The 21,841-nt window shown below is 39.0% G+C and overlaps 1 protein-coding gene across 1 annotated transcript; it reads right to left on the bottom strand.

Moving 5' to 3' along the window:
- Positions 1-4,902: 4,902 nt before the first annotated feature.
- si:ch73-63e15.2 (uncharacterized) lies at positions 4,903-21,795 on the bottom strand. The gene is made up of 5 exons (XM_055164802.1): positions 21,656-21,795; positions 13,159-13,375; positions 12,391-12,479; positions 8,258-8,384; positions 4,903-4,992 (listed from the first exon to the last, which is right to left on the bottom strand). The coding sequence occupies exons 2-5, from the start codon at positions 13,264-13,266 to the stop codon at positions 4,903-4,905; spliced, it is 414 nt and encodes a 137-aa protein (XP_055020777.1). The 5' UTR covers positions 13,267-13,375; positions 21,656-21,795.
- Positions 21,796-21,841: the final 46 nt, after the last annotated feature.

Below are 21,841 nucleotides of genomic sequence, written 5' to 3'. Positions count from 1 at the left end.
CTACAATAACATTTTATTCTAACAAATGAAACACATAAACTAAGAATAAAAATACAGGCCCTACATAGTACAAATCTGGACACAGTTTATACAAGTTGTCTTGTAAAAAAATAATAATAATAAAAAAATAATAATAATAATAATAATATATATATATATATATATATATATATATATATTTTTTTTTACACACACACATATATAAACAAGTATGTCAGAGTTTTCTAAAAGACTTCTGTAATACTGCTTGGCACTGGTAATGTTAATAATATTTTTGAAATGTGCTTTATTTATCAAATACCTCCCTATATGATATTATAGACACCTTAACGTTTTTAACGTGTATAGTACTAGAGATATGATATATCGGGTCAATAATTGACTATGGACAAAATCTTCAACATAGACTGATATTTTCTTTTGGTCACTGCCTAAAAAAATACACAAAAGGCTTTGTATGAACACTTTAATACAAAAAGATAGCTGTCTTAGGCAGCTGTCTTACAGGTTTGTGGTGAATTTAAACTATTAATTTGGGGAAAATAATCAAAACCGGTCCAACTTATCGGCCAAAATATTTTGGCAGAGCTTATCAGTCATCCGTTGCTCTGTATAGTAAACAATCAGTATCAGCAACGGCTACAAAAAACCCATATCATTCAATTTCTATATAGTATGGTAAAAGTTATTTGAGATTAAAAGTAAATCCTTCATTTTTTTCCAGCTAAACAATTTATATCTCAAACAATACAATTTTTTAAAATAATTGCACTTTTCATTGCATTTTCTTCCCCTTTCACTCCTGTTGAAATGCCTCACTAGCACTGTTTATTGACTTCCCGTAAGCTGCATGGCAAAGTCACACTTTAATGCAATACCAGGAAACAATGTGTGTAGACCACCATGACGCTGCCAAGCTGTAAAACTCTGTCTAGGGGTTTGCTGAGATATAGCACTACAATTTCAGCCGAAGCCTAAAAGTACCATTGTTCCAGATTGTTGTATTGTTTGGGTTTTTTTTTTTGAAAGAATTGCTGACTCTGCAGTTTTACATGAAAACGGTCACTGATATTTACGTATAAGAGAAAAGAAATCCAAGAGAGGGTGCACTGAAGTCAATAGCAGTGATCTGATCAATGATTTACAAACAAAAGTGGGCCTATGCAGCGCTGCGATGAGTGGCGCTTAACTTGACAAGATATCAGGCAGGCGCACTTACTGGAAGCCAGCAGTGAGGTGGACCATCATTTGTCATAGTTCCTGGCCAGGAATGAGAGAGGAGCACGGGGTGACTAACGCACATGCGAGCCCCAACACATCCACAGGACAAGGCCCAGGCATTGAACTTAACTGTGTTTCAAACTTATGTTGGATATTTGATACAAGAGGAAGACAAAGATCAAACAAATGAGTTACTGTAAGGAAATGAATTCAGTCAAGGAAGTTCACTTTAATTACTCTTTGACACGGTAGACTATTGAAACAACTGCTGCTCAAAAAGAGTTCGATGCAAATACCAGCAATAACGTGTTATATTTGTGAAGCTTGTGATACACTGAGGACCGGCGCAGAATAAAATAATGCTGTAATAACCTTTTGGTCAAATATGAGTTTAAAAAATTCTCAGAGTTTTCATACCAAATACCAAGAAAGTATTTGGCTGCATGCATCAAATGTTAACAGGTAAAATGACTTAAAAATAACGCCAAAGGTAACCAAATCACAGTTTGAGAAGCAGTGGTGTGAAGCTCTGATTGAGAGTGGTAGGTCTGGACAATTAACCAAATTGTGTACAAAATTCTGGAGAGTTAGAGTCCTTTTCTAAATTATATAGGCACTCATTCTGCCCCACAAAGAGGCTTTAAAACATAACACGTTATTAATTAATAATAATCATTCTCTGCATGTTAACTTTTGATAGTACGCAAGTTGTTGTTTTTTTTCTTTAAATACTCATGATTTCAAGTATGAGCCAAACAATCGTGAGCCCTATGGGTGGGTGTACCTTAGGCAGCGGGCGTCCCAGTTGTGCGTACAGTTTAGTCCAAAAGTGCATGAGAGACATGGGTCCAGCGCAGCTCGGCACTCACACCTTGTCCATGTGATGTTCGGGCCCTGTCCCTGGGTCTCTCCTGTGTCACATCTGCCTGAAGCCCCCCTTTCTCTCTCTCACTCTCTCTCTCCTCTGGTCTTTGGTTTACTGCATGCTTCCTGCTTCACCAGCTCATACAAGGATACTCAGGTGTTTGCATAGCGCTTCAGTCATAGTGATAGTGGACGAGTCCCTGTGCGCTCAAGGTGCTGTGGAGTGTGATTGGTGAGAGAGTGAGTGAGAGAGCGAGAAGGGAGGAGGAGGGGAGAGCAGGGCAGCAGAGGGAGGGTGGAGGGGAGGAGCTTTCAGGAAATGATGCTTTTGTTGGTAAGTGACTAGAGTTACTGGCAGTCAGGCCCATTTTACTGTACATGGTGTAACTCAACCGCATTTGTAGTGTAAACAGTGTTGTGCTGAGGAGCTAGCCGTGGCTCACACCCCGCTAACTTTAATGGGCCTGCGCCACTGCTTAATGATTATTATATTTAGAGAATGACTTTAGGACTTCATTCTCTGCTTGGGGTCCATCTCTGTCTATGCAGGGATCATCTCTTCAGCCGCTCTTCTGCTAATGACCAAAGATTAATAGAAAGATCGATAGACTAGAAGTGTTAGCGCTAATGAGGAAGCTAACAATTCAGCTAATTAGTCGACTGGAGAGCTGAGACCCTGTGCTTAAAAGCAAGCTTTGACAAAAGATTACTTTAAATATATACTTTTGGTCAATTCATGTGACAGACAGCTGCACAGATAGAACAGGGATTATTTGAAGTATTTTATTGAGTAAGATTTTAAGCAGCACTTTATATCTAACAAATGTAATTATTTTTCAGTATGACTGGAATAAAAGATGCAGTTTAGAAGATGAATATTCTGAGAAACAAATGGCAAATGGGGCATGTCAACAACCCATAGAGGCTGATCAAAAACAGTGTTTGGACACCAGATTTGTCATCTTGAAAAAAGTAATTTTTCAAGCTGCCATTATCAATGAGAAAATTGTGGTATTTAACTAACAGAAATAACATGATTTGCCTGGTTCCACAGAAGCCTATAGGGTGCCCATTTGCAGAGCTTCCTGGAAGATGTGACTGCGCAGGAGGACGGTAAGGTGGTAGCGTCATGTCCATCTGCGCTGGACGAAGGAGACAGAGGCTGGAGACGCTGTGGCGCCTGTCCGTGGTGTCATCATGGACAAAGAGTGGGAATCCTCCCAATGAAGTGTGTGTGTGTGTGTGTGTGTGTGTGTGTGTGTGTGTGTGTGTGTGTGTGTGTGTGTGTGTGTGTGTGTGTGTGTGTGTGTAGGTGTGCGTGTGTGTGTGTGTGTGTGTGTGTGAGGGGACCACGCTCACAGAGAGGTTGGACATAAATTATTAATGAGGTCCTTAAGAGCGCCGCTAACACATTTACCTCATTACATCACTGTTATCAGGGGGAAATGAACCTAGGGAAAACACCACTGCTTTAAGACATTCCATTCACAGACTTCTCTGGTACAAGAAGACTCATTTGAACAACATGTGATGTACAGTAGGGCTGCACAATTGAGCGGAATCAAACCACAATTGCTTTCACAATGATCACCAAAGTGCAAAGAATGCTAAATAAATTAGTATGGCCATTTCGTATGTTCAGTCCCATTGAATAAAAAAAGTGCAGTTGATTAACTTCCTTCTTCAACCTGTGGCAGTGCACAAAGTAGGCGATATTCAAGTATCTCATAAGGAAGTAAATCCTGTCCACAGGCTGCTTTCTGTCACGCTCCAATGAAATCAAACCAGACAAACTGGATTTTTAATATGCCCAGAATACACAACCAATCTTTTTATAGGAATTTTTTCCAGCATCCAAGATGTGACCAGTCAAAACAAATAAGGTTAGATGTTATTTTCCAAAATGGTGTTTATGAAGAAATGAATGTACGTCTTCCTACCGCTGCACTAAACTAATGAAGTGGTAAGGCGGAGAAAGTGAGAGTTCCAGCCATATGAGAGTGTATAGTGTGTGGGGGCCGAGGGGCCATGTTCACGCTCTGAGGTTAGCCAAAGTGGTTAGAGAATGACTTTGGGTTTAGACTCTTCCAGTAATCTCTGTTTTCACTGATCTGTAAAAATACTGACTTTTTTAAAATCCACAAATTACACCATGAAAACTTGAGAAAAGTGTGTTCGTTTAGATTCAGACAAAGTGCTGCAAGAACCGCAGAAAGCACTGTGGTCAGCAGCTGTACATGACTTTACAGTGAACTTTTCTATCTTACCTAGCAATCTCTTTTTGTAGAACAGGTAATTATGCAGGCTTGTTAATAAAGGTGTGTGTATTGAGTGTATTGTATTCTATTTGTGACCTGTCTGAAGGTGTGTATGGTGGGTATGACACTACTCTGGTAGAACAAGGTCTTTTTACAGTATGTCACTGGATGCTCAGAAGATATAGAAAAGCATTACTCAACCTTTATAGCTAGCTCATTATAGCTCATTTTACAAAAATGATAAATTTCACAAAAAAATATTAAATTTAAAGTACTTATGCTGATGAAAAATAATAGCCCTAGCAGTGATTATAGAATTTAACTATAACTAAACGTGATAATGATAAGCATATATTTGGGACTGGTCATCTGAACTGTTGTATTTGAGTAAATATAAATTATTTTATGACAATTTAAGATTGTTTATTAGTGGACTTCTAAAATGGTTTCCAGGAACAAACCATAAATCAAAGCGCACATAAAAGCCTCATAATAATCTCTCATATCTATTTCATTCAGACTATTATTATTAAGCAGTTGATATTTCCACAGGGATGGCCTAGTATACACGGGACAATATTAACTCTTCATAATGTAAACTATCTCTGGACTCTTCATCTTTCCAGGGGATAAACTTCCTGTCCACGTGCTGTAGGGCAGCACACAGGGATATTTGAACAATGCTCTTTACTGAACAAATAACCTATGAAACTACACAGTAACACTTGAAATTGTGTGAGAGAAACAGCTGATCGAAGGACCAGGACTCAAACTATGACATCACCTCTGGGACATGTCGACAACACAGTGCCACATGTGTCAAGGGGGAGGGCAGGGGTGAGGTAGAGTTAGTCACGATGCTCCCATGACTTACATTCTGCCTGCATGCTTCACGTGGAGGAGGGAGGCACAGCTGAGAAAGCAGAAATGTGAGCAACTAATTCTCACATCCAGATCAAAACATTTCAGCCATTTCTCCAAAATAAAACTTCAAAATTAACTACAGCTAAAAATAAATAAGGGGAAAAACAAGTGTTTCCTCTTAAAAGATAAAAGTAAATGATTATATTTTGTACATTCTTTCCATAGTAACAAATATTTAAGGCTCATCATCAGTTTCTTACTGCAATAGTAAAGACTACTACCAGGGTTCCCACTCTTTTTCACTGACAAAATTTCAAAACTTTTCCATGAAATCTTAACCCTTTCCACTCACCTTATGGTGTGGTATTATAGATTTTTTTAATCAAAATACTGTCATCAAAAGCATTTATTGCAGTCTCTTTACACAAAAGGCGCATCCGTTCGGAAATAATCGTAATAGCCTAATAATAACTTTAACAGAAAGCTGTAGTTGTGTGGAAGAAATATGAAAGAATTCCATTACTTTTCTAAAACTTTCGTTGAATTTACTAAATTCCATGGCTTTTCCAGGCCTGGAAAATTACATTTTCAATTTCTATGACTTTTCCAGGATTTCCAAGACAATGGGAACCTTGTACTACTATGCATTAAGTCCTCAGTTTATTTATACAATTAGCACAACTGTAAATAATTACCCTAAAATATATTAATGAATCAACTTTACCACACAAAATATAAGGGAAAGGGTTCCTCTGTGTTTGAACAAAGAATACAGACAGAATCTTATATTTGTGGAGGATTTATATAAATAAAAGAAGAGTGAAGTAGACATATTAGGAAGAGAAAAGAAGGGAAAACCCAGATGAATCACAATCCCCATGACGATGCACAGGTCATGTGACAAGGACTACCAGTGTGTACTGTGGACTAGTAAAATCCTCCTCTTATAAAATACCGATAATGCTAGTATATTTCCACAAGCAAAATACACCACACCTGAACGGCAAACAGGAAGTAAAAATATGGTGTGGCTGTCAGTCTGTTTCCTTAATCTGGTGCCAATCTGTCTAATAGTCAAATATACACACTAGGGTCCGACCAATATGGATTTTGTTGTGGCCGATATGATACCGATAAAAAGGGAGTTGGAGCTGCCGATAGCCAATATAATCGCCGATATATTTAGTGATGTAAAAACTCACTGTAAATCTTGAATTGTTTAAAAAAACTTAGGTATGTCCCTGGTGGATTTTAAATTGGGTTTATTTAGGCATTTATTGTTATTTTGACTCTTTGCATCATATTTACAGACAGTAGGTTGGACTAATGGCATTTTTGCATCACATTCTAGCTACTAGTGATGGGTATTCCAGTTCTTTTTAGAGACCCGGCTCTTTTGGCTCGTCTCACTAAAAGCAGCTGGCTCTTTCAGCTCCCAAGCGGCTCTTCAGATTGTTTTGTTGCAAGCAGGACTAAACCAGGTCTAAAACAGGTCTAAAGCAGGTCTAAAGCAGAACTGAATCAGCACTGAAAAAGGACTAAACAGGACTAAAACAGATCTAAACCATGTGCAAAACAGGACTAAACCAGAACTGAACCAGGATTGTGTCGAGACTCAGTTTCTATCTCTCTCCATCTCTCGAGCCCAAGATTAGTCCTGGTTTATTTATTTTATGCTGAACTACAGCTAAACATGCACATTTTTTCTATCCTATGCACACGCATATTTCTGAAAGTTTCGTTTTCAGCAGCTGCCCGCTGTCAAACTACCATGAGTCTGAAAAAAGTGAGAAAGAGAAAACACGGCTCCCAATAAGGAGCAGGCTCCTGTCGTTCGCTTCAAAGAGCCGGCTCTAAGAGCCCTTTTGTTCCGACCCACCACTACTAGCTAGTAAACAAACTACCGCTATTATCCTTTAGGTCATGGTGTGGCATTACATCAGGATAATATCCTTTTTTGTACCCACATTAAAGTAAACAAAAAAATAAAAACAGAAATAGACTATTAAGGCTGACATTTAACATTATGCACACATGATTAGATGTGATGAAAAGTGAGAAAAATAGTACTTTGACAAGAGATGTGTAAGTCATAAGAAGTGGTTGAGTATTGGGCAAATTAAATTTAATCTTACCTTTTGTAACAAACTAAGTGATAACCTAAAGCCCTCCGAATAGCGGCTTTCTTCTTAGTACCTTAGGTCCCTTGTGGATTAAAATAATTTCCATGTGGATCAATAAAGTTTGTCTAAGTCTAAGTTTAACTACCCATTACTGTAAAATTATGCAAATGTGCACACTTTTTATTACAACAATGAATTTACATTTTGTTATATTTTAACACGTTTTGGTCTATCCATAAAACCTGCTTCTGTCCTGAGCCATAATAAATATGACTTAAATTGAATTTCCCTAGGAGAATCAGATGATTTGCATTTGGCACTGATTAAACATGCATTATTCATTGAAAAACTGCATAATGGAGCACATTTAAATGGTGGTTCCGCACCACTTGTTTCACACATATTTACAGCCCTGGCCTGGTACAGAAGTAGGACCAGCAGGGCCTTCCTCTGCCTGTGAAGTGCACGCCCGTGACTCCTGCTGAAAACTCATCATTACCACTATTGTGTTTAATACTGGACCATAAGAGCCTCATCAACTCACCACAAATGGACCTCACATTAGAAAGTCACTGGTGTGTGTCATTACAACTGACTCCAGTCACAAAGCATTGCTTTTAGAGCAACACAGATGCAAAGAGTCAAACAGCCCACTGTGCACAACAATAGTACTGTGCATATTTACTCTTAACGGAGACACTGGATGAGCAATCATCTCTGAAGATGCAAGTGGAAGTACAGGGCTAAGACATTCTGTTTGATGAACGTCTTGCCTGGACAGGTCTAGTACAGGTAAAGAACTACAGCGGTCTAGACTTTAATCCTACTGCTTACGACTGTATTACACTCTCCGCACATGAAAGTGCTGCTCCTCCCACACAGCTCTTCAGAAAACCTAAAGAGAAACCAAAAGACAAGTGCACTGACCTGGGTGAAGTCTCCGTTTCTGGGGAGGGCTAAACCAGAGAAGTCCACATCGGAGAAGCCCGAGTACATGTCCATGTGCACCTCCGGGACTGGAGTGCTGCTGCTGCTGCTGTTCAGGTGGTATTGCCTACACAAGCAGACAGAAGAGATCATTAATGTACAAACTCATCAACTATAAAAATACATCAAATGACACATCAAAATAAGGGAACATTTAGCAAATCAAAAACAAGAAACTACAAAACAACACAATTGTAGCATCTCTTAAGCTTTAAATTTGTGACACGAGAGTGGTCCCATGACACTATTGCTTCGTTAGCTAACAGTATCCATCAGAAGCCTGTGCTTATACACACCAAACCAAATAAATACCAATAAGGAAGAATGAAAGATACCATGATAAGAAATCAACAAAAACACCTCTGTAAAAAAATTCTTACCCTCTCTGAAGTTCAGGGTTCCAGTGTTCCTTAACACAAAGCATTTTCCTCTGACACCAACAACAAATCTATGTCCAAGTGTTTCAGTTTTGTCAAGCATATATTATCCTGACATGACTCACACAGAACGCACACAGCCACTAACAGACACTCAAAAGGAAAGTAAAACCACACGCGCTGTAACCACCTCAGTGACAGCCGTGTCTCCTCAGCCAATCCCACCCCAGGAGTGCAGCTCAGAGGGATTGAAGGCGGTCAAAGCCATTCAGTGGGATTTGGCAATGTGTTCTCCATCATGGACCAAAGATCAGCAAGGATTCAAGTTCAAACTCCAGCAGAGATGACAGGCAGGCAGGCATGAGTCACACTATACATGTACTATATTTTACCACAGGATGCATGCACTTCCATTAAGGAATATGTTCTAGCTGGAAATGCTCAACTTACTAGAAAGCTTCATCAGTGAATTAACAAAAAAATAGTATAGTAATGTCTGCATCATGTTACTATTGTTTATTTTGTGATTCTATACATTTTGAGTTGTTGCCTTTGTGTACAGAATTATTTTGCAAAGGAATTAATAAAGTACTGAAAACTAAAGTTGGGAGATATATTATAGACAACATCAAATTAGCTATGTTAAGATATACAAAATTACAATACTGAGTATATGGATGAGTGAAAAATGAGGACACAGTTGAAAAGCTGCAGAAAAGGACAGAAAGGTCACTCTTCCAAACAAGTCTGTAAGGTGATAATTCTGCACAATTTGACCAGCTACTGACATCGTAGTAGTTGAACCTCAACCAAGACATTCACAGAGTGTTACAAACTGTTTAGAACGTTTGTAATGGACTGCAAATTATAATGTGATTATCATTATTAGAGCAATTAAAAATATTAAGATATTATTACCATACATAACAAAAAGATTTTATCAAGTACTTCACAATAACAATCAGACGACCATTACATTAGCAATGGTGTTACGCAGGTAAAGACAAATGTGTAAACATTACCTGCTTGTGACAGCGTTAATTAACCATAAAATCTACAAAGCCAATTTTATGTTAGCAATAACTCACTGTAATCTCATCGGCGCCACACTCTTTATATCAAGATCACTTTAAGAAGAAAGAAGTATCCTAAGTGGAAATCCCCTCCTTTGGTTCTGCAGTCAACAGTAACACAGAGATGAAATGTAGCAGAGGGGAAAGGCTCCATCTAAAATCACAGGACCCTATACTAAAGACTGTTGTTTACAATAAGAAATCAGTAACAACGTATTTTTATTTTATCATCTGTCATCTCACAATTAATAACTCTGAGCATAGATGGAACTGTGCAAGCATTTCTTTGTGGTTGCATCAGTAACAGCCATTTAATGAACTCGGTGGTGTGGGTTAGCGGCTTTAAACAGAACTGAACTACAGAAGTAGCAAAGCATTATTTTAATTACATGTAAAATAAAAGAACAATTTATAATAGCTTGAAGGATTTAGTAATTAACAGTGAGTGCAAAGCAAAACAAGTTTCTAATTAAAAATAAGTTATCAGGACCACAACTAAGATTCAGTAGTCAACTAGTCAGCGATTATTTTTATTTTAAACTATTCACACAATTATTTGTATTGTACAATGAGATTACATTTTCAACCAGGCAAAAGGTAAGTTTGGTGACTGAAGGCAGCTGTCTTCAGCTAACTCTCACCCTGTTACAAAAGGTCTTTGGCATGTGGGTTAGTGTTTGCTTAGCTCAGATAACGAGTATCAATATACGATTACAATTATTTTCGTCTAGTTACAATTACTCCCATGAATTGTTGCAGCACTAATTCTATCATAGTGCAAGGAGATGTAAATGTCTTTTAGTATGTTTTTGTATTTTCTGTTAAATATAAAAAACCCTGCCCAGAAACTAGTGACTGACTGATATCAAGACATTTCTCAAGTATAGTGTAGTAACAGAGTTTTATTTGTGTTAATTTGCCAACCCACTCCTGAATTCTTTGGAAGGGATCTTTCTTCCAGCCAACAATTATGAAACTCATCTCCTCCTACAACACAGTCCTGAACTGTGAGTCAAGTTCAGCCCAAGGCATGGGGATGAGCTGCATAAGCAGGAAAGTCAATTATGGACCAACAACATGACGTGTTTTGTTTAGTCTTGCTATATTCTTTAACGTTGTCAAGTTTTTGACTCAATAGAAAAAAATTTCAGTAATATTGCGTGACAGGACCAGTGCCTTGTCAGAGGTCACTAGCAATTTGGACCAATTTGTTTTATGCTATTTCAAATATTTATCTAAGTACAAGCTACTAGAAGTACTCTAAAGGACTGCTATGTCAGAATTCGTGAAATTACAAAGGCACTGGTCCATTAACATCCTTTACACTGGTGTCATATGATCTATTTACTCTTTGCTTGTTCCTTACGACCACGTGAGCAGACAACTGAAGGCTGCAGTTAAATCAATTACATTTCAACTGTAAAGAGTCAGTCCACAGCCAGCAATCCTGCAAGAAAAGGCCCTAAGAGATTTGAAAGAAAAAGGATAAGGATCTACAAAAGACGTTTCTTATTTAGATTTTTCACTTAAATTCTCAAATCTTCTTCTTTGCTAGTCGATTGTGGGTTTGGTCACATCATTTTCTGATGCAGATAAACATCTCAAAGACAAGTGATGTCACAAATTCCACTTTTCGAGTGAACCTGAAAACCACAGGCTGCGCTCTCATGTTACAGTCTGAAGTTGTGAATGCACAAAGTAAAAGAAAAGACATGTTTCACCAGCACTGAGTGATAAGGGACCTTTCTCACACTTATTTAATTTAGTTTTTAGTTCTGCATAGAGCTTTGCAATAAATATACAGGATACACAAAAAAAAAATGCATATAAGACCTGAAGTAAAATTTATGGAGACCAAAGGTCATCAAGTTCATCGACTCCCACATCGCTCAACTTCAAGCTGCTAGATCTGTGTATTATTACAGTACAGTAGCTTTATTCAAGCATGCCTTTATCAAACCCAGCCCTGAATGTTCTGCTCACTGGGCTGGTATGTCTATAACTGTTCATATGAGACTGCAGCAGGGTCATGCGTTCAGCTCTAGACATGAGAAAACAAACAAGAAAACACATCTTGTATAAGGCAGCTGTAGCAGCTGAAATGATCTTAAAATGAAATGAAAATTATATGCAGCCCAAAGAGAAAGCAGACCTCATGTAGTTGTTATGACATTACTTTCACTTGTACAATATTAACTTAACAAGTGACTTCATATAAAACTGAGATGTAAAAGTAGGCATCCAGGCCTCCCACCACAGGAAACAAAAAAACGTCTGTCTCACTCTTCATATAAGTCAAATAAATATATATATATATATTTTTTGCCTTGGTTTTGCAAACATCTCAGATGCAGAGAAAGAGTAACTAACAGTAATGACTCCAATCAGAGGCCATGGTTCTTAGGTGTGAACAGAAACTCCTGTGGTTGTGGTCGCATTGGAACATTTCATAGTCATCAGCCGTCATAGCCGGATCAACACAAGTTTAGTACTGAAACATCTCAACCAGAGCGTTATTGACAATTAATGATTTTGAAATGTTGAATGAATTTGAAATGAAAGAATGTCTAAATAAGGGCAACCCGTTTTGATATTTGTGTATTGATATTTGTGCTGAACTTACTGGTTTGCAGTTTGCATAGGGCAGTGGATGCTGTATCCATTGGACTGAGAGTAGGGTCCCCAGGAGCCAGAAGAGGCGAACAATGAACTCTGAAACACAGTTAAATATAAATTTAAAAATACTCATAGGTTCCTTATCATTTAGCTGTACACCTACATGTAGCTGGGCTATTCACTGTGTTGGTTTTAAATAGTTTGTTCTTGTAATTAGTTAAGTGACAAGTGATGAAGCTGAATGACTTTATGCAAATTACATCTGGAGTTCTGTTCTGTTCTGTCACAGACAATGTGATCTTAGGCAAATAACATATGTACCAGTTGTTTTAATTCTTTTAATTAATGACCTTTGTGTAGTGGGTTTGTGGCTTTAAACAGCATTGAACATTCACAGAACAGAAGTAGAACATTACCAATTTGATTACATGTAAATAAAAGATCAATTTATAATACCTTGAAGGATTTAGTAATTAACAGTGAGTGCAAAGCAAAACATGTTTCTAATTAAAAATAATTAATCAGGACCACAACCGATGATTTTAGTTATCGACTAGCCAGCTATTATTTTTTTGATTAGTCAACCTGTCAAACAATTATTTCTATTTTACATTGATATTTTCTTAATATATTTTCGACCAGATAAAGGTAAGCATGGTGACTGAGGACAGCTGTCTTTGTTACAAAAGGTCTTTGACATGTGGGTTAGAGATAACGATTATTAAAATCCGATAACAATAAAATTTGGAGCTGTTGAGAAGACAAGAGTTATTACCTCCATGTTGGATGGAGCCGTGGAGAACAGACTGCTGTCCAGCTGAGAGCCGTCTGGATGCAGGTAGCTCTCCCCGTCCATGGCCAGCGCTGAGGGCAGGGTGGGCATCAGGCTTCAAACATGACGAGCAGCTCAGTCTCACTACACTCCACCACAACGCTGCACACTGGCCCTGTGTCTGAAAGATCGTCTAACAGAGGCAGATCCTCTCCATGACCTGGAAGAGACAGAGAACATCAAAGGTGTGCTCATCAGTGGAACAGAAACACAATGACTTTTTCAAGTGATGCAGGAGAGAACCATAACCACTTTTTAATCGTATTTAATCAGACAAAACTGAATCAGATTAGCAGAGGCTTTATTTACTGAAAGTTGCCTTGTCCTCAAACGATTTGTCATTCACATCAAAAACCTATCAAAATCACAGCATGGAGCCTACACAGAGCAGTGTGATCTGCAGGGGAACAGGCCCAGAGAGATGGAAACTAAAAATAAAAACATCAAACACAACTTGAATAAAAGTTGGGACACTGCATAAATCTTTAAGCATTTTAAATGGAACATCCTCAAATATTTCAGAAGTTTGTAAAGTATTTGGGGTACATACATACACACAAGTACACAAGTCCTGAAGATGAGTTTTTCTGTTCTAAATTTACCAACCATGACGGTGTTTTACATGTGAAGTTGCACATATGTCACATAAACTGACAGCTGTATGGCTGCTCCAGACTCACAAGACTGTGAAACGTACATACGCTGGCCTCACTCAAATGTTACACACACAGAGAGATTTTGATTATATACAAGATCCACAACGTTTTAGATTCACAGCATACATTTATTTTTATTACACCTTTACACATCTTTTTCACCTAGACCTCCTCATTACTGACTGTTTGTTTTTCCTGGCACATATCTCACAATTGTCCCTATACACCCTGTTTCCTCACTCAGAGCCGTCTGGCACTGGACAGCTGTGTTCACTGGAGACAACACTGGACTAATAAATCCTAATAGAGTTCATGAGAGTCCAAATAAAAGGCTCTTTGTGTGGGGGGCGTTTGTGCATGTGAGACAGACCTGAAGTCACAGCACATACACTCTCCACCACCACACTACCGACGCTGTTAATGTGGGCAATGCACAAAGAGAGCTGGCAATTCTCATCAAATAACCAAACTTAAACCCAGTGGCAGACTTCTCTAATTTCACTCCCAATAATGTTGATACTGTTGCTGTAATTATCTACACTAACAGATATTGATAACACAATTAGATCAGTAACAAATAAAGCACATTAAATGACTATAGAATTACATGAAATATACAACATATTAAGAGATCACATTTTCCACATATTTTGCTGTCTTTCACCAAAGCTCCCTCACCTCTCTATAGACGTCACAGTGGGATTACTGTGAGAGCAGCACTGACAAGTTCTAACATGGACAGGAGCAGTGGAGTGTGTGGCACACATTTGGAGCAGGGTAACAGGTCTCACTGATGTCACTGCAGAAGCTTGAGACCATCTCCTAGAGTAGTGTAGCTCAGGCTCAGACTACAGTCTCTGTACAGCTGCTCCTCTCAGCTCCACTCACACATTTAAATGCACGTTGTTCACATGGACTACAAAAGACAATTTCTAATATAATGTATCTCTATGAGGCATGACAGCTTCAGCTGAACCTGCCTGTGGTCTTGTAGTATTTTCTTTACAAAGAAAGCATCACCATATTTTATTTTAGCTTTAACTACATACAGTACATATATGCATGCATGCTTTTTGCCAAAGCACATACATTGACATAAATGTCTTGTGGCCTTGTTTTGTCTCCCGCCCACAAATGTGTCACCCATCAGTCCCAAGCCCAGTGTTTCTTAGCAACAGAAAAATGTCTGTCATTTGCTGTCCCCGTCACTCGAGCAGAGTGCGGAGGCTAATCAATAGTGATTATAATAAGAGAGGTCCCAGATAGCCCCTTCCTGTAACGCGTTGCAATACTGGAACAAGCAACCCCCCGCTCCTCCTCCTTATCTGCACGGAGACAGAGCAAAGGAACAAATGAGGAGCAGTTTAGGAAATGAGACAGAGACATTATTAGGGAAAGTACACACAGGACCACAACAGGCCAGAGTACACAAACATAATGATGTCTTTACAAAAAGGCTCACCAGGGTTTGAGACTGACACTTTTTACTGAGGGCCAACAGAAAGTGTCATTTGTGGGAAAGGTCATTTATAGCACTGTAACAGGATACAACACTGAACCATTCCTGCTTTTATTAGAGATTCTCACATGACATGATTATCTTCCAAATTAATTGCTTTTGTCTCAGAGCAGCGTCTTGGCTGCAGATGATGAAAAAGAGGTTTGAAGGTTTGGCAAACAGTGCACAAGGTAACAGAACTTGATTATGATTATTGTGTCGATGAAATAAGCATGTAGAAAGTTATAGGCAAATTTCCATGCACAAAGGTCCAAAGTAAGACCAAACCAGGGACTAAATCGTGGTTCTCGTTAGTCAAAGTTACATTTAATTGCTCCTGTGTGGATAGCTGTCCTCTTCACAATCACTGTTCCAATGCCTAATCTGTTAAATCTTCCTTCAAAAGGTACCCCCCTCTTCAACCCCCCTCTCCTGACTCACGGGTGGCCCGCAAAAGCTCATTCAAGTCAATTCTTTATAACCATTAAAGCGTGGGCAGCCAGTGTGTCAGACTATAAATGACTATAGACGCACGCACTGCAGGCAGCTGGTCCCTTTAGCTGGCTGCGTGTCTCCTAGCATTAGCATTTGTCCTCCTGTCTCTGTGTGCGCTGTGGAGTGAAGCAATGCCCCAGCACATGAGGAGCACAGAAGGAAGTGTGATGTCCTTAAGCGGCTCAGTCACGATTAGCGCTCACGAGGGCAGGCACCACACCTCGGCTGCGTACTGCATGTGAGACGCTAACACGCACACATCACACACACAAGCACACAGACACACACTTCCACATTTGCATCCTCACAGCATGCAAATTACTCTGTTGGCTTGTATTAATACATTAGAACAAGCAGATATATAACTGAGCTGAGAAAAATTTTGTACAAATAACAGATCCAAATTGGGATTAAACCTGTAATTTAACTGGGACTAGATTTAGGACTGTCACAACAATTACTGTGTCAATTTAATTACAATACAATATAGGAACATTTTCTTTTGGGGCTCAATTTATACTGAGCACATTTGTTGTTGTTTTTTCTAGTATGATGACATTGGAGCTATAAAAGATCAAATAAAAAGAATACTTCTTCTGAAAATGATTAATCTAGAACCAAAATAAAAATGTTTTATTTTCAGTTCCTCAGTTTTAGTATGAAATCGCAAATTAAAAGTAAAACAATGTCTGTGACTGGGCATGTGTGTTTCATTATTACATTTAAAACACACTTAAAAGCAAAAGCAGTGCTCATTTTCACAGAAGTGGAATTCTATAATGGGATAAGAGTTGTATACAGTAGTGACTCACAACAGGCTGTAACACTCTTTCAAGTTAAATGAAAATCTAAGGACAGTCTAACTGTTCCAATTCTTCACGTTAAGCAACTATGTAGTCATTATATCCAACAATAGCGGCTCTTAAGCAGGTGTGTACAAAGTCACGGTATTAAATGTTTACAAAAAGATAATTCTTAACTTTAACAAGGTCCATTTTCTATGTTTGCTGTAGGGTTGTGCAATAAATGGATTGTCACTATTAAAATTCAACTTCAGAGAGAGTATGGTGTACTCTTCCAAATATGCACTGAATGATGACTTGTGTGAATATAAAAATAGCCATTGTCTTGAGCTGGAGATGTGTGCTTGCTCCTCAGAATAAGTAGGTCAGGTTACTTACTGTTTATACTGGTACTACTGTATGCAGACGGTTCCCGCACTTACAGTAAGAGCACGTGACTGCCAAAGCTGTCAATCGGAACACCCCAACTCACAACAATCATTCAACTTGATGTACAAATGCCACTCAGCACCCATTGGGCCCCATCAGCTTCACGGTAATCGGGTTACAGTTAGCTGGTTATGATTGCTCCGCACTGGCTGGATTCATTAGCAGCTATGATAAAATATTCATAAAAGGAACAACTTCCCAGAGAAACACAGAGCGCCATTCAAAACAGCCGTGCATTATTGAATAGCGCCTTTTTAACACACAAGTATGCCACAAACAGCCTTAAGCACATCTGCAAGAGAAATATAACCTATTTAATTTACCAGCTGACATTTTTGTTCACAAATATTGATAGCGGAAGACTGTAAACAGTTGGAAGCATGACTGAATGTATGAGAATCCACATTTATCAAAAACAAGAAAACAGATTAAAATTTTAACGTCCGTTGTTATTGCATTTTGCCTTTTCAAATATTTATCAGAGTGAACAAAAGGGCTCTGAATGATTCAACCCCACATTCAAAGATCAGACTACTTACTTACTGCGCGGACAAAACAATTCATCTCCATTCCATCCTCATGTTTTGTGTGCGAGTGGCCGCTCAGCACCACTTTGCCCCATGATGAATACCTTTGAACCCACAAACACCAACTGATGAGACATTAACCTGATTTATCCGCAAAGAGGGGACTTAATTGAGCTCTTGTGGCCTTGGAGGAAGCTTTTGTTGTGGTAAATGAAAGGATAGGGGTGAGTAGCAAGAGAGTAGTAGAGGAGCAGTGGAGAGGACACAGGTGAATGCAGATGCAAGAGAGAAGATGACACACAATGGCTTCCAGCAGCTTGATCGCTCTCGTTTAAGGAGCAGTTGGTTAGTGCCCATGTTGTCGGCACCAGAATAGATCAAAGGCTGCGATTTCAAAGATCCACTTGCCTGCTTCCTCTTTCTCCTGTCTTCACACACAGATGACACTGTCTCAAGTTCCTCTGCTCTGGATTGTTGCTCCTGATAGCTGGGCCCAAAAGACAATAGGTCTTTCTTACAGCAACTGTTTGAATCTTGTTTGTTTTACTCAACTGGCTCACTTTGACAACCACCATCAGTTGAGTTACCAGTACAATTGTTTATTTTCTTAAGTCACATACACTGTGTCATGGAGCATCTATGACATGTTTAGTGTTTACTTTGCATTCTTTTACACAGCCTGTTATTTGACCAACAACAGTTTAGGGCCTCTGTACATGCAGTGCTCAGAATGGTTGGATACGCCTATAGAACATATGTCTTCTGCTTCAGGGCCTTTCGTCTCTCCTCGGCTGACCCTAGGCTCAGAGGATCCTGAAGCTGATTGGACGCAGCTGCTTCCCTGTTTTCACCCAGACACCTCCTGATCCTACACTTCCACAGACAAGCATTACAGCACACACTGAAGCTCAGACAAGTTTTAGATCACGTATGACTAGAGTTCCCTAATACTGGACTGAATTGTCTGTCTTGTCTCTGTGCTCCACGTCAACAGGTGTCCAACACCGAAATTTTATCTTTCTTTCTAGTAAAGTCCACTAGCAGCATACAGTAATATGCAGTATGTAACTTTTTGAGTGTCACCATCTTGTCTGCATGGGACTGTTGTGGCTTTGCCTGTAATGTTACAAAAGTATTTATCTCCATGGAGACAAACAAGTTACACCACCAGGCCAAGTTACATCTCAGAGCTGTAGTGAGGCGACCCACTCACAGTAGGAATTTGAGTTTAAAAATGTATTTTTTCTCAGCTTAGAGCTGTGGACAGTTGAACTGGAATAGAAATTTGCCATTTTACAACTCCTCAACAAAAGAAGCAAAATGTTTTACACTGCCTTTTATTTTAGAGTAATTCTGATCAAATATGACTACTGTGTAGATATGGACAATAACAGTGTCCACTATGTGACAGTAATTCAGCAGCCATTTCAAATATACTGGCAATTACAAATTGTACTTAGTTTCACTTCATTTTGATTTGATTTGTACTGTGCCTCCAGTATGGGTCAGTCAGTTTTGCATATACAGCAGTTCTATGCTCTGTGGTCAGTGGTCACATATTCCAAAGCTGTCATCTGCCTGACCTCACTTCTCTGCCATGTTTAATGCATGAACTATTATCAAATGAGAAGTGGATCCAGGAAAGCAGGAACTGAATGAAACTTATTACCTAGCTCTGTGTGTCCCCCTCCCCCAGCCCACAGTTCTTACTCTCTGCCCAATCAGCCTACGGGCTATAAATGAGATTTATCACTAGCATCAGTGAGGGGCAGAGGGGAGGCCCGGGAGAGACGAAACAAGAGGAGACTGTGTCAGGAGCAGGGCTGCAGGCGTACAGGCCATGGATCACAGCACTTTGAACCATACACCATCAAACTAAATATAAGACACCACGCACTGTAAATCAAACTGGCTGCTTTAATTACAAAGGAAATACTATACCAAAGTCACTAGTACAATTTGTTTATATGAGCTAGCGACAGGCAAAATGTAGACAAACATGATCTGCTCTCTCCCTGTACTCCCTGATGAGCGGGTGTGAACCAACACACAAGCAGCACCCCATGTTGTTCAACAAGTTTAATTAAAGGTGCAGTAAGTTTTCTGAATGAGGGTCTGTCACTAGAGAAGCACCGACCCAGCTTTTTCAGTTCTGAACGATACTGATTCTGGTAACGTAGCTTTAAGTGTCAGCCGATACCCGATAACAGCCAGTGCCAGTGCAGAGACTGAAAGCAGCATTTATTTCCTAGAAAAATAATACAAAACTGAGCCAAATGTGTTGTACCTGTTAATTATCCTCATGGAGTGACAGAACAACTTTGTGTAAATAAAAGTTCAAACATTATGACTTTCGGGATGACCATAACCATAAATAATCTTTAAAAAGTTAATTATGTCATGAAACTATGACTGATTTGCCTGGGATGACCCACAATACGGTATAATCTTATTATTTTATTGCCAAAAAATCCTTCACCTACTTGTCTCCACGGGGGATTTTGTGTCATTTTATGGAAAATTTCCAGGCAAAATCTCCAGAGAAAATAAGGTTTTGGACCATCCACCTAAAACACTTACTTCACCTAAAGACTGTGTTCCCTTCAGAAATTAGGCACATGCACCAAGCAGAATGCAAGTGACCGAGGCCATTGGTCGTGTTGCTCTGGGTTAACGGCAGCACTCAATTAAAAGCAGGGACAAGAGCCAGGCGTGCCATCCACTTTACAAACACAAAAAGTCTCCCATCAACAAGTCGGAAATTACATAATTGGATAAATACCTAGTATCCAGGGAAACCTCCAATGAGTTGAGCCTGGTATGAGGCTCGGCTAGCCTTAGCTGCAGGCAGTGCACTCAGTGGAAACTAAAGAGTGAACATTGCAGGGAGAAAAATAGAGGGTCAGGTTTTCATTTCCTCCTGGACACTCCTAGTTCTAATAATCTGACAAAAGCATGTGAGGCAACCTTTAACATTTATTAACTGATGTCTTTGTGAATAAGCTCACTGCCAACAAAAGCACAAAGATGTAATTATATAGTATTATTTAACTTGGTTATGTACAATACCCATCTTATGAAGAAAAAACGAAACTAAAGATTGGTGAAGTGATAACCTCCCACACAAGCGACTTCATGAGTTTAACCTGAGTTTTCCGGCGATGTATTAAACAGTTATGATCATCCTATCATATTAGAGTGATCAAAACACATGTATTTCTTATATAATATTTAATAGTGAAATGATTTGAATGTTTTTGTCGGCCAAATACCGGTCAGAAACAGCACTATCACCGCTGTCCACGAAGCACAAAGAACAGCAGTCACAGCTCTGGGGCTCTGTTACAGCCCGTACTGTTAGCATGTCGGCCGACAAACACAAACATTAACCATCAAAACGCTTTCATTTACACGGTATATCTCCTTTGTCTGAAACCACACTGGGTCAACCCACGATGGAGTATGAGAAATTCCATAAAACTACAAGATTTATGCGATATAAAACGTAGTATTCCTAGCTAAAAGTATTAGCTTCGATAGCATAGATGTTAGCCTTTTTCTGACTTGGGTATGCTCGTTTTGTACATTGCATGCCAATGTAATAAATAATGATGCCATGTTATATCCCACGTAACTGAAAAAAACCTAACAATATCAATGTATCAATGTAATGTATTTGAAAATTATTTAAATTCAGAGTTCTTTATACCCAAAGAGCAAATCGATTCAGCAGCTATTAAGAGAATGGTATCGGCTCATTACTAAGTAACTACTACATTTCAACAGCGCCTGGTTGTTACTCGTCTTTTCACCACTAGCATACATTTTTATTCTCAAGTACTGTAATAGTATTCTATTGTTTTGAGTTATCTATGTGAATATAATGGTTGGTGATCGGCGCTTCTAAAAGCCGGTGTAGTCCGTAGTTGAAATCATACGTCCCCAGAAAAGGCTGCCCTGGTCGCATCTTGTTATTGGGAAACACTGCCGATGTGTCGCTCGATTTTCACTAAATCCTCGAAGAACGCTTACCTTTTCAGTTTTACACAGTCCCAGTCCAAAGGCCTTTTACGTGAAGTCGCTTTAACCAAAGAGTCGCATGGAATTGATAGAAAATACGGATTTTATCCAACTTATTCTTCTTCTAGTTGTTTTCTCCACTTCCTTATTGAGACGGTGCCATTTTGAAAAGCGAAAAAATATTTCCGCCGCTGTCGT

The sequence above is a fragment of the Boleophthalmus pectinirostris genome, unplaced genomic scaffold, assembly GCF_026225935.1.
Source record: "Boleophthalmus pectinirostris isolate CB_2022bp ecotype Guang Dong unplaced genomic scaffold, ASM2622593v1 HiC_scaffold_7, whole genome shotgun sequence".
In the NCBI taxonomy this organism is placed as follows: Eukaryota; Metazoa; Chordata; class Actinopteri; order Gobiiformes; family Gobiidae; genus Boleophthalmus; species Boleophthalmus pectinirostris.
The sequence above is the reverse complement of the archived record's forward strand: the minus strand, read 5'-3'. Positions and strand labels throughout refer to the sequence as shown.

Excerpts from the sequence above, each read along its gene's own strand:
- si:ch73-63e15.2 (XM_055164802.1), bottom strand. The coding sequence starts at position 13,266 with ATGCCCACCCTGCCCTCAGCGCTGGCCATGGACGGGGAGAGCTACCTG. Across the intron at positions 8,385-12,390 it reads CCTATGCAAACTGCAAACCA|GCAATACCACCTGAACAGCA; the intron begins GTAAGTTCAGCA and ends CTGCTTGTGTAG. Across the intron at positions 4,993-8,257 it reads GAAACGGAGACTTCACCCAG|CACGTGGACAGGAAGTTTAT; the intron begins GTCAGTGCACTT and ends GCTGCCCTACAG.